Source organism: Astyanax mexicanus, chromosome 21 (genome assembly GCF_023375975.1).
Source record: "Astyanax mexicanus isolate ESR-SI-001 chromosome 21, AstMex3_surface, whole genome shotgun sequence".
NCBI lineage: Eukaryota > Metazoa > Chordata > Actinopteri > Characiformes > Acestrorhamphidae > Astyanax > Astyanax mexicanus.
This window is the reverse complement of record NC_064428.1, coordinates 2173993-2187673: the sequence shown is the minus strand read 5'-3', so window position 1 is coordinate 2187673 and position 13681 is coordinate 2173993. Positions and strand designations below refer to the sequence as shown.

Below are 13681 nucleotides of genomic sequence, written 5' to 3'. Positions count from 1 at the left end.
AGTTCTCTGAATAGTTAGTTACCAGGGTGCAGCTGACAAGATTGTGAGGGGTGTCAGTAAGCTTATTTCCCTCGCAGTCTTGTCAGCTGCACCTTGAATAATCAGACACATTGTGTTAACCTTTTAACATGCCTTGTTCTGTATACGTGGTGTAGGTGATAAAAAAATATTTTTCTCTGCATTAAAATAAGTTATATAAGTTCTGCAGGTTCGAAAATAGACATACTTTAGGTCTGGAGGAAATTAAATGTTTGATTTGTATTCAGGAAAATATTGATTTTAAAATTATTTTTTTTCAATTTCATGATTTTATTCATTATATTTTGACATTAGCGGATTTACTTGACTATGTTTTTTTTTAGATTTACTATTACAGTTACAGTTACACTTTTTAGTAATGTTCCTTAGCAAACATCAAAGCTTTTTATGTAATGCTTGAATAGAAATCCTCAAGATTTAGTGCTGTAATGTCAGGAAGACAGTTGACAAAAATCCTGGCCTGTTAATATGTATATAGTTCTGTTTGAGTTTAAGTTTTTTTGTCAATGTAGGGGTATTGAAAGGTTATTTAAATCCGTTTTCCCCTTTATATAATATTTTGTATGTAAGGTGAATAAAATTTCAGAATTTGACAGTGTATTTTGTCATCTTTTTAATATAATCAGATTGTATTGTATTTTTAAATTCTTTAATCATTGGGAAACATGTTAACAGTTGTGGTTAGGCAGTTGTGTTAGGTTATATGATGATTATAAGATGTAATACAATTGTAAAAGTATGTCAATTACTGGTATTTATTTGTAAAATATCGGAACAGGGAGGTATTGTGCTTGTGCATTACAAGGAACTTTGATCTTTTGTAAAATAATTGTTTGGCTCTTAAAAGAGCTGTTGTGTTGTTGATGGCTTTTATAAAAGCCTTTTGTTTTTTCTTTTAACTCAGGCCATCTGGTCTTGCCAGGCAACGGCACCTTCTGCAGAAAAATAGTTGGCAAAATTTTCCCTCACTCGAATTGCCTCCCTAGCAGCATAGTTGCTTCCGGCTCTTGGGGCATTCTGTAGGGCAGATGCTACTTCTCCCTCAGACACTGCAACAGTAGATGGATTCCTATCAGTTCTTCGCATGAAGTTGTGTAGGATACATGTGGCTTTCACACATGCTCCAGCATTGTCAGGGTTAGTACCAATGACCCGCCTGTACATGCGCCACTGTGCTGCCAGAATACCAAAGGTATTCTCTACTACCATGCGTGCCCGTGAAAGCCGGTAGTTGTAGATCCTGTTTCTGTGGGAAATCCTGGATCCAGGGAAAGGTCGCAGAAGATTTCGCCTGAGAGGGAAAGCTTCATCTGCCACAAACACATGAGGTTGGGGTCCCAAATGCTCTGCTCCTGGAAGTAGTGAGTCTTCTGGAAGATCAAGTGACCCATTTCTGAGAGCCTGGCCAAAGATGGAGTTTGCTAATGTTCCACCATCACTTGTTTTTCCATATGCACCTACATCCACAACCCGAAAACAGTAGGAAGCATCCACAACTGCCAGGAGAACTATAGAAAAGGTTCCCTTGTAGTTGTGGTACATAGATCCAGAGTTGTTTGGAGCCTGGATGACTACGTGCTTCCCATCTATGGATCCCAAGCAGTTTGGGAAATTCCATCGCTCATGGAACCCAGCCGCAATGGTTCTCCAGTCCTCCTTGGTGGGCACTGGCATGTATTCTGTGACCAGGCAATCCCATATGGACCGTGTCACTTGGGAAACTATGCCAGCCACAGTGGAAACCCCAACACGGTAACTGAAGGCAAGAGAACGGAAGGAGTCCCCAGTTGCAAGGTACCTAGAAAAAGGGAGATAATTTTTTTAAACTATAAAAAGGATTGAATTATTTTATATGTCTCTGAGTTATTGTTTTAAAAGGATGGCCTAATTAATTATGAACGTTCAATAAAGTATGCAATAAAAAAATAGTGAATAATAAAGAAAATTCGGATTTTAATATAAAAAAACGATTCAGATTATTTAAAATGGTGAATGCTCTGTTTATATAAATCTTAAATCTTTCATCTTACAATATGCTTCTGGTAAATAGAGAAATACATAAAAAAATATTAACTTATAAATAACAGTAAAAAAAAAAAAAAAAATATATATATATATATATATATATATATATATATATATATATATATATTAATTAATTATAAATATATAAAATATATTACTTACCGAAGGCAAATAGCAAGGCGTTCGGATGGGCTGATGGCTCGTCGGCACCTTGTATTCTGTCTTGCTATTTGGGGTCCAACTTTGCTAAGGAGCAAATCGAACTGACTGGTATCGAGCCTGAAATAGGCACGAAAACGCTCCCTGTCCAGTCGCAGTTCTTGCACCAGGCGGTGAAATTCCCCATGCATCTGACGTGTTTCCAGAATAGGATGGACCCACGTCGATCTGCGGGAATGGCTGCGTTTCCAGCGCAGATAAATCAGAGAAACGGCCAAGAGTCTAGCAAGCTCGGGATTCATAGCTGCAGAATAAAGTGAAAAAGCGATTCCTCATATTTATACACTATTTTCCCTCCAAAAATAATATTTTTCAAGCGGGAATAAAAATGACTGGATGATGAGTTTATATATATATACATATATATATATATGTATATATATATACTTTTTAAAATCAGTTTATTTTTAACCATTTTAGTGATCTTAATTTAGTTAACAAATACATATTTAATACAAACACATTTAATAAAAAATATTTTTCTAGGGCGGTGGAAGCAATACAATTGATCAAGCCTTTTTTCTTGTCGGAAGCTGGGCCGTGATACACGTGCGCGTTTAGCTTTGACACGCCCCCAAGCGACAAACACGGGGCGACGCAAGCGACTCGTCGCGTTCCAGTGTGAACGCAGGGTAAGAGAGGCAAACAAACTAAACAAGGGGCACAGTGAGGGTGAGACGCGGCATGTTGGCGCGAGACGCAGCATGGGGGATGATGGGTGGGCGCGAGACGCGGCATGGGGTGATGAATGGAGGCGAGACACCGACTGTAAGCGTTTAAACCGCCGAAATGTATTTCTGGGAACCTAGCTAGCTAGCATTAGCTTACTACTTAATTAGCTAGCTAGCTAGCGTTACCTATCTACGATATAAAGCAGGCAAGCTAGCGTTGGTCAGCTAACCTAACTATCTAGCTACCATATAAAGCTGACAAATAGCGTTAGCTATCTTCCTCTTCCAACAAACAAGCTAGCGTTAGCTAGCATATGCAAACACACAAGCTAGCTAGCTAACTTTATGAACTTTTAACACAGTTAACCGACAGAATACTAACGGTATTGCTAAATTGTCAGTCAATGCAGTGTCTATGTATATATGTCTATGTTGGACTGCTGGAGTTGTTCCAGAACGTGCCTCAGCGCATTGTTTGATGTTTGGGGAAAGTCTTTGGCGCTTAATGTGAGAACATGAGCGTCTTCTGTAAACTCCACTCCACTCTGAGCAGCACATAGTCGTCTGTAACTGCCCCAGCCTCAATTTGTTGAATTAAAGTTTTTATTTACTCTTTTATCCTGTCTCGGAAAGACTTTTATTCTGGTACAGCTCCGAGCGACTGGCGTCTCAGCCCCGCCCCAAATTCAGGAGAGCGTTCTGATTGGACAGTGATTGATTTTATTTTGGCACGTTTACAGTGCTGTGGTTAGAGAGAATGCAATCGCTGGGCATTGTGATAGCTTTACACGTTCGCAGCGCCACACAGTGGAATACAATGCAGTTGAGCTGATTGCATTTTAAGTGCAATTCTGACACGAATTCAGCGTTTCTTTCTTTAAATACAAATCCACACACACTGTTCTTCTGTCCAGAGATTGGGTGATATTAAAGCAGTGCACTGGAGCTAAAACTTTTCATTCTGGCACATCCGTGTTAAAAGCAATCTCATGAAGGAGGAGTTCGTGTTTAAAGTACCTTATGGTGAAAAGCAATACAGCTGTGCCTTGATTACATTTCAAGGTGTATTTTATAAATTCTGGCACTAATTCAGCGTTTGGTTTTGAAAATGCAAGTAAGTGTGTATTGTTTTTCAATAAAGAGATCTAGTGCAATGAAATGTAATGTAACAGTAGTTTTGCATTTCATTTTGGCACTTATTCTGCATGTTAGTGAGGAAAAGCAACGCATTTTGTTGATTGTTTTTACAATTTTCCACCCTAGTGTTTGCTTTCAACTTGGCACTAATTCCTCTCCATACAATATGTAACTAATTTTCAGTATTAAATGATAAAATGATCAGGATGTATCATCAGATATTGAGGAAACATGGTGGGTGAAAGCACTGGCAGCTATTATCAGCAGGGCTTCAGCAGAACGTTCCTATTTTAAGTGTTCACTCCGTCCCGGAGTTTAGTGTCAGTTTTATCCTCCGTCTCCCCCTGCTGCTCGTTCCCCAACACTTACTACTAACCCCACCCCCGAGGTTACCAGCAGCACCCACACTACACTACCAGTGTGTCCCAATTCAGGTTTACGTCACCGCGGTGCGGCTAGACTGTCCTACTTTAAAAACTTTTAATACGGCCTACCCCTCCTCGGAAACGAAGGATGCACCAGGTGAATCCCTCACAGCGTACAGTATCCCAAGATTTATTGCGCGCCAGCTTATTTCTGCAAAAAAGTGCGGAGTCAGCAGAGGAGTCGGCTGTATTATGTAGTATATGTAGTTTATAGATATATAAATACTTATAAATACTTGTATTTCTCCTCTCGCTCGTACTCTAAATTCTCTGCCTCTCCTACTACTTTAAACTTTGTGTAGATTGTGTAGATTCAGCCTGCTGAATTTAGCATCCCGATGTAGCGTGGTGTCTGGGGAGAGGTGGGCGGGGCAGACTACTCTCTGTGGTGTTTTGAAATTGGACTGCTGCAACTATTTCACTCACTCGCTCTCAGTTCCTACAGAATGTACCTTTAAGAGATTTTATTTATTTATTTTATTTTAACACTTAATAATTACTGCCCATTTTAGAAGACATTGTAAACACGTCACAATTAGTTGAAAATAAAATTTCAATTATCACAAGAGAAATAAAGGTTTAACGTGGAATTCCTCGTTGGCTGTCCATCTGGTCCATCAGGCTGAAGTGGTGCAAAGTCAAAACCTCCATCTTGGGTCCCTCCATCAGAGGGATCTTGTGTGTTCGTGCTTTATTGTGAAGAACAATTGCAGGCTCGTTTTGGCTCAACACGTAAGCAACGATTCTCTATTAAACCCAAACAAATAAAATCATGCACAGTTGTTTCTTTTTGGCCAGTATATCTAAAACTGTAAAAAGTATTTTTATATGTTTAACCAGTTACAGTGTTTTAAATCACTTTTACAATACAAAGGTTTTGTAACACCTTAGCCCATGTCTGTCTTGTTTCTCCCTCATTTGGTCTCTTGTGCTCCTGCCCCTCTGTTTACCTGTCATGTTTCCCAGCCATGTGCTTCTGTTGTGTTTTGGTCCTGTCTCCGCCCTAGCCCCACCCTGTCATCAGTTATTTGTAACCCCGCCCCCTCTTGATTGATCCTCAGGTGTTTCCAGTTTTCTGTTCCCTCCTCCTGGTGTATATAAGCCCCTTTGTTTCAAGCCTTCTTTGTCTAGTCTTTTGTTGGTTTGTTTCTTGTCTCATGCTGTTTGTTAGGTTCCTGTTTTCAAGTTTAGTCTTCTTTAGTTTTATATTCAGATTAACTTTGGTTTATTTTGTTTGTTTGTTTTCGTTTGTTTATTTAATGAAATTATTGTTCTGCACTTACATCCATTCTACTTAGAAAATTCTACTTAAAGTTTTGAAATACCGAGTTGAAGCATGAAGGTTGGATTGGATTATGAAATCCAGATGCAAATATTTAGGATTAAATAACCCATTATCTGTTAAAGCTCACCTTCCGTCGTTTTTTCTTTCATTTTAAAATGTCTAGTTGTGGTCTCTAGTATGAATGAATGACATGTGAGCCGTTTTTGTAAAAAAAAAGTGCTCAGGTGCCTCTGTATAGCTCTTTTTTAATGGACTGTTTTAGGGGTGTGTCCAAAATGACCGGATTCCAGCTTTGCTCATGAATATTCATACATGCAAACAGCATGCAAATATCTCTCCTCTGATTGGCTAGTAGCACTGCGACGCCCCTCTGCCGCTCACTGCCTCCCACCTCCTAACTGATGAGCGGTGATGTTGCGTCGCTTCAGCTCCGCCTCTGGGAGTTTCTCGAGCCAAGGTGGGCTGGTCTGTGAGTTTCTGCCTACGTAGGCAGAAAGATCATTCAAAATTCACCCGTTTTTCGGAGGGGGGGAGGGGGGATTTCTTTGCTTAGCTCCTGCAGACAATGGGGGCTGCAAAACAGTTTAATGTGCAGGTGTACACATTCAACTCGGAGAGACCTACTGTATTCCACAAAAAACAAGAAAAATCGGATTTTCGCGGAAGGTGAGCTTTAAAAAAACCTTTTCAAGTGTAATCCAACTAGATTGTTATGTCTGGTATATTTAAAAAAAAATGGAGGCAGGTTTTTGAATTTTTAGCTGCTCTGTAATTTTTGTGGTAACGATGGTAAAAGAGATTTAATCAAATTAACTGATTGATTTGATTTTGATGATTCATTGAATTTGAAGTTTTGATCAATTATGAATAATAAATAATAAAGCAAAGCAGCCCATTATAATTCTCCTCAAAAAAATGCACAGTTTCAACACAATGTTTTTGTTTATGTTGATGGCAAACACAGTTCTGAGATCAGAGTGTAGATTTTTTAACTCTTATTTAGGAACATTTTGGGACAAAACATTCTGATCTCAGATCAGCTGCACTTAGACATTGCCCAAAACCTACAAAAGATTAAAACCTGTGTGATGTAATAAAATCTGTTTCGGGACAGTTACCTGGATTTTTCATACATGGTTTTGATATAGATTTTAAAGAAGTGAATTGAAGTGATTCAGATTATTCAATTCATATTATTTCTGAGTCCTTTATGGACGGTAAGAGCCACTGTGGCTAAAAGGGCTGCAGAGTTATTATAATATTTGAGTATTGGGCTAAATGCTAGGCTAATTTATTTATCAGTTAATTATTCATTAGGCTTTTTCTATTGGTCCAAACCTCTATTGTATAAACAATGAGATTTACTCAGAAAAGAAGTACTAAAATTGATCTGGAAGATGGGTATATGTGCAGATGGGATTGTCTCGCAAAATCCAGAATTGGAAAAAATATATGTAGCCCAGGGTTAAATCCATAACCCCAGTCTAACTCTTGTTATTTAAACATTTATTGTTATATGTTTTATCGGAAATGTGTTCAAACAAGTGGGACTTTTAAGCAAGCGGGGCGTATGTTATGTTAAGGTAGAGTGAAGTGTATGGGAATGCCATGTGCTTGCAGTATCTAACTTTACTGCCAGAGCTCTGAAATGTCATTGGTAAAGAGATCCTCTATCAACCCTTTCCTCCTATCAGAGTAGTCCTGTGGATTAGGGGAGGGACAAGCGGCCTCACACACGCACACACAGAAGCGCGGGCTCAGAGCAGAGAGAGCAACACATGGGGGTTTAAATTCTCAGTCTCAAAGACCCAGGTCATTTGCTTCTCACAGAAACGTTGTACGAGTGCTCTAGGGCTTAAAATGTATAATCAGGTGCTTGAACAGGTTAAAGTGATAAGATTTCTAGGTATGTGGATGGATTCGAAGCTGACCTGGAAGCAGCATATCGTTAAAATGTCTGATAAATGTAAGAAAGGGCTGAATGTACTTAAATGTCTGGCGGGTAGTGACTGGGGAGCTGACCGTTCCTCCCTCTTGAACATATATGTCGCACTTATACGTTCTGTGTTTGACTATGGCTGTATGGCTTATAGATCAGCTGCTGTGACTCACCTGAAAGTGCTTGATGTACTACAGGCTCAGGCACTAAGACTATGTTGTGGTGCGATTAGATCCTCCCCGGTGGCTTCTCTTCAAGTTAAGACTGGAGAGATGCCTCTAAGTTTTAGGCGAATAGCACTGACTGCTGTATACTGGTTTAGCCTGCAGGGACACGTTGGGAGTCACCCAACGAAAGCTGTTTTGCATGATTGCAATGACCAGCTGCATGGTCCAGCCAGAAGTTTTGGGTGTATCAGTTCTCATGAGGCAGAAGACATGGGATTACGGGCCTGTGGCTTTGGTATTTCTGTACCTAGACCTGTAATTCCACAGTGGCTATTCCCGGTACCTAGTGTAGACCTGACACTTGTAGATGAAAATTTTGGTGACCCAGAGAGTCCTTGTGCATCTATGGTAGTACATAAACATCTGACGATGAGATATTACAGTTATCTACAAATGTATACTGATGGATCAAAGAACCCTTCTGGGGGAATTACAGCAGCCGCAGTATTTATTCCAGACTTTCAGGTCTTTATTGCTAGAAGACTGTCTAATAATTTATCGGTGTTCACCTCGGAATTGGTCGCCATTCTGCTGGCATTACAGTGGGCTGAAGAAGTCTGCCCCTTGAGAATAGTGATCTGCTCAGATTCTTTATCAGCCCTGCAGAGTATACAGTCTGTCTGGTCTCAGTGTAGACTAGATCTTGTGCTTGAAGTACATCAAGCCTTAATTTGTTTGCATATGCAGATGATTTCTGTCCATTTTTTATGGGTTCCTGCACATGTGGGAGTTGATGGCAATGAGACGGTGGATGTTGCTGCCCAGTAATGCCTGAAATGAGCTAGGTGTGACTATGACATCCCTCTTAGTAAAGCAGAGGCACGGGTGGTCATTAAACTATATGTAAGAAACTTATGGCAGATGTCATGGGAGCAGGAGGACAAGGCAAGGCATTTATTTGCTATACAGCCAAGGGTTGGTTTGGGTGGCAGTGGGGGGTATGGTCGGAGGCAGGAGACTGTCCTGACTAGGCTCAGGGTGGGTCACACTTTGCTGAATTCTTCTCTGCACCTCTTTAAAAAACATGACACCGGGCTTTGTCGTCATTGTCAGGAAAGGGAAACAGTTGTACATATTCTTTTTCATTGCGAACATTATAATGAGTACAGGAGAATATTTGTTGATATGTTAAGGGGAAAGGGTCACACAGATTTCTCTTTAAAGGGGTTGCTGTCATATGGTTCTGGAATGGGCATTGTCCATAAACTTCTTTTTAATTTTCTTAAAAGTGTTGGTTTATTCAACATAATTTGACACAGTCTCTTTCTGTTTTTTTATTTTATTTATTTAATTATTATTATTATTATTATTATTATTATTATTATTATTATTATTATTATTATTATTATTATTATTATTTTCTTCCCCTCCTTCTTCCTCCCTCTTTCTCTATCTCTATTTATTTTATATGGGTTATATAGATTAGTTTCGTCACTTCCCGAAATCACATTCGCCCTCCAGTTCAGTAGATGGCGGTAATGCACCTTTCATTGGTTTGCCAACCGCCATTAAACCCGAAAGAAGAAGAAGAGCAGAGAGAGCAGACTGAGAGAGAGGTGTGAGAGCAGAGTAGAGCGGGAAAAGGGAGAAGCTAGAGAGAGAGACGAGGAGAGGAGTTTTATGCGGCTTGCAGACTCCACAGTTCTCTGAGTCTATTTTTTTCCAGTTCTTTTACTGTAAACTGCAAAGATAGTAAACTGCTAGCAGTCAAGTTTAAGGAGCAATAGAGCCACTCAGCTCACAGCGTTATAAGGGTGAGTCTTCAGTGAAGTTTCCCCCAGCACCAAGGCTGGGTGTATTAGCAATAGCATTAGTGGCTAACCGCCGCACGAGCTCTATTACAGTTTATAAGCCAGTGTATTGGACTGTAGTTGGCGCGTTTGCCGTGTAGAACAAGCTACATGGGAAGAACCACTAGCTGATCTACTGAATAGCAGTTATTGTATAAGCTAAACATTTCTGAACTATATTATATTCTAAGAGTTTCTAATCCTTTAGTCATATAAATTGGTTATTTACAGTACTTGTAACTCTCTATTTATTTAGTTTTTTTATTATTGGACATTGTGTTATATTGTATTTTCATCTGCCCAGAGTTTTATAATTTTTTAAAATAATTTCTGTTTCTAAAACTGTTTCTGGGTCCACTCTCCTGTGTATAGGGTTGGTACGAATAGCAAAGTTAGAACGGGTAAGGTTAAGCTAACTATTAGCCATTGGAGCTTAACAGGTGAGAACCACACCCAGGGACTCAGAATAAAAAACACCACCCCCTCTGTGGTAAAAGAGGGCTACATATATAAATAGAAAATAAAACTAAAAGAAATGCCATAAATTTGAACCAAAGCCTACAGTTTGTTAAAAAATATATATTATAAAATGTATGGTTTGTACTTGTTTAGTACTAACATTTAGTACTAAAAGTGCTTTAATACTTATATTTAATTTAGTGCCACTGATGAAACATGACCCCATGTCCATTTTTCATTAAATAACGTACGCATCAAAATTGTAGAGTAAAAGTACACTTAAGCTCATTCTTTCTCATTCATAACTCTCAGCTCTCTCAGCTACTTCTGACCTACAAAACTCCTGTGATTTTATACACTTACCCTGAAATAATGTGTTATTCTCTGAAATATTGTGTTTTTCTTTCTGGTTGATTTTCCACATTTAAAATAACTTTAAGTACTGGAGAACAGTACAAGAAGCACTGAAAACCATTTCACCCAGCTCTCTCATAGCGCTTTTCCACCAAAAAAAACTCTGGTTCTTGAACCAGTTTCGTTCAGGCTTATAAGAACCGCTGTGTTTTTCCTCCAGTTTTAGCGGAAGCGTCAAAACGTCACATCAGTAAACGTATCAGTGGCACTATTGGCTGATCTGGACGGAGTCGGAGAGCCAGGGCTGCACTGGTCGCTGCTGTGGCCGAATTCAGCGCCCCAGTCATCTGGTTATCTGACCTACTGCCCAGCACGCTGTCCAGCACGTCATAAAACGCCGGTACACTCCCCCGCCCGGCTCCACTCGCCCGCCCGGCTCCACTCCCCCGCCCGGCTCCACTCCCCCGCCCGGCTCCACTCGCCCGCCCGGCTCCACTCCCCCGCCCGGCTCCACTCGCCCGCCCGGCTCCACTCCCCCGCCCGGCTCCACTCCCCCGCCCGGCTCCACTCCCCCGCCCGGCTCCACTCCCCCGCCCGGCTCCACTCCATTTTGAAGCTTTTTCGGCTTGTTTATCACTTGCTCTTGCAAATCCTGCCTGAGATAAATCCTCCTCTAGTTCCCCGTAGAGTTTCTGCTTCCTCCTTAGAAAAAAAACAAATCCAGAGTAAATACTGTTTCCTCAGAAGAACACTGTGCATTCTTAGACAGGTTCACAGTTCACGCTGAGGAATCTGGTATTCTTTGGTTGCCGCTTGGAAAGAACGTTCTTGGTTCCGGAACCTACTTTTGTTTTTTGCTTTGTTTGAGAGCACTATGAGAAAAATATCCAATGAACTGTTTTTTCATTATGTGACTGAGGCAGTGATGCAGGATTGGAATGTTAATGTGGGTAAAAGTGGTCTCCGCTGTGACGATGTAAAAGTAGATAAAACCAGCTCATTTTGCAGATTGTAATGGAAATTGATTGCATGAGGAAAACTGATCCATCACATATGATCATCCCCGGTGTACCGGTGTATTTGGATCTGAACACTGTGATGAACTCAGTATAAAAGAACTGAAGCTGTGTTGTGCTCACAGGTAACGTATGTTAAAGGATTTCTCACAATCAGCTCATAACCATAAAACGGAGCTTCTCTACTTTTGGTTTTTTAATAATATTCCCTGTAGCATCTGAATACACAGTGTCCAGATACCAGATTCACCACAGATTCCTTAAAGCATGTTTAAAGAATACAGGTACAGGGCTCTATGTAGCTTAGAAGTAATTATCTCTCCTGTTTCTTTCTCTTATTGGTCTTCTTTTCAGCTCTTCATTGCTGTGATAGACTTTATCTCCCTTCAGAGAGATTTCATCATGTATCCTAACTTCTGCACACTGAGCAGTGCAGAAGTGCACACAGTACGCCAAACACTGAAAAACTCAAGTGTTTTGTTTTTGAGTTAATTGCTTTGACCCTGTGCTGCTTAACAGCAAAACAGCAGCATGGGTTTAAAAAAAAGAAGCATGACCATTTGTTGCAGACAGTGAGTAAAAAAAGGTTATTCTGTATTAGAATAAATATATTGTATTTTTCAGTACTGCTGGCTCAAGGATGCTGGAATTCTCTACATGATAAAAAAATTACATAGCAAAAACATACATTTATCTATTTGCAAGTGTGCTGAAAAAAATGAAAATTACAACCCCAAATCAGACACGGTTGGGACAGTATGTAAAATACCATTACATCAAAACAATGTTCCTTCCTTTTCCTATGACTTTTATTAGACTGCAGATGGTATGATTCTAATATATTTCATGTTTTATCTGCTTAACTTGATTTGGGAAAGATGTGAATCTTTGTACACTCAGGCCTTTCAATGTATGTAGTCAGTTTAAATTACTTACAGTTGTGGTCAAAAGTTTACATACACTTGTAAAAAAACATAATGTTATGGCTGTCTTGAGTTTTCAATAAGTTCTACAACTCTTATTTTTCTGTGATAGAGTGATCGGAACACATACATGTTTGTCACAAAAAACAGTCATAAAATTTGGTTCTTTCATAAATTTATTATGGGTCTGCTGAAAATGTCACCAAATCTGCTGGGTCAAAAATATACATACAGCAACATTAGTACTTGGTTACATGTCCCTTGGCCATTTTCACGGCAACTAGGCGCTTTTGGTAGCCATCCACAAGCTCCTGGCAAGCTTCAGGTCGAATGTTTGACCACTCTTCTTGACAGAATTGGTGCAGTTCAGCTAAATGTGATGGTTTTCTTGCATGAACCCGTTTCTTTAGCACTGTCCACATGTTCTCAATGGGGTTTAAGTCAGGACTTTGGGAAGGCCATTCTAAAACCTTAATTCTAGCCTGGTTTAGCCATTCCTTTACCACTTTTGATGTGTGTTTTGGGTCATTGTCTTGTTGGAACACCCAACTGCGCCCAAGACCCAACCTTCGGGCTGATGGTTTTAAGTTTTCCTGCAGAATTTGGAGGTAATCCTCCTTCTTCATTATCCCATTTACTTTCTGCAAAGAACCAGTTCCACTGGCAGCAAAACATCCCCAGAGCATAATACTACCACCACCATGCTTGACAGTAGGCATGGTGTTCCTGGGATTAAAGGCCTCCCCTTTTCTCCTCCAAATATATTGCTGGGTGTTGTGGCCAAACAGCTCAATTTTTGTTTCGTCTGACCAGAGAACTTTCCTCCAGAAGGTTTTATCTTTGTCCATGTGATCAGCAGCAAACTTCAGCCGAGTCTTAAGGTGCCTTTTCTGGAGCAAGGGCTTCTTTCTTGCACGGCAGCCTCTCAGTCCATGGCGATGTAAAACACGCTTGACTGTGGAGACTGACACCTGTGTTCCATCAGCTTCCAAATCCTTGCAGACCTGCTTCTTGGTGATTCTTGGTTGACTCTTGACCATCCTGACCAATCTCCTCTCGGCAGCATGTGATAGCTTGCGTTTTCTTCCTGATCGTGGCAGTGACACAACTGTTCCATGCACTTTATACTTGCGTATAATTGTCTGCACAGTTGCTCTTGGGACCTGTAGCTG

The 13681-nt window shown here is 40.2% G+C and overlaps 2 protein-coding genes across 2 annotated transcripts in view; one reads left to right on the top strand and one right to left on the bottom strand.

Annotated features, from left to right (window-relative positions):
* Positions 1-13681, top strand: part of LOC111194578 (protein diaphanous homolog 1-like) — a 275332-nt gene that overhangs the window by 52608 nt on the left and 209043 nt on the right. The gene's annotated exons all lie outside the window — the stretch shown is intronic.
* Positions 940-2525, bottom strand: zgc:194221 (uncharacterized protein LOC100191015 homolog). The gene is made up of 2 exons (XM_022679390.2): positions 2227-2525; positions 940-1837 (listed from the first exon to the last, which is right to left on the bottom strand). Exons 1-2 carry the CDS (start codon positions 2523-2525, stop codon positions 940-942), a joined length of 1197 nt encoding a protein of 398 aa, XP_022535111.2.

Bases quoted from the DNA above. Each gene is read 5' to 3' on its own strand.
- zgc:194221 (XM_022679390.2), bottom strand. From the start codon at position 2,525: ATGAATCCCGAGCTTGCTAGACTCTTGGCCGTTTCTCTGATTTATCTG. The intron at 1,838-2,226 runs GTAAGTAATATA...CCCTTTTTCTAG, and splicing joins CGCCTTGCTATTTGCCTTCG to GTACCTTGCAACTGGGGACT.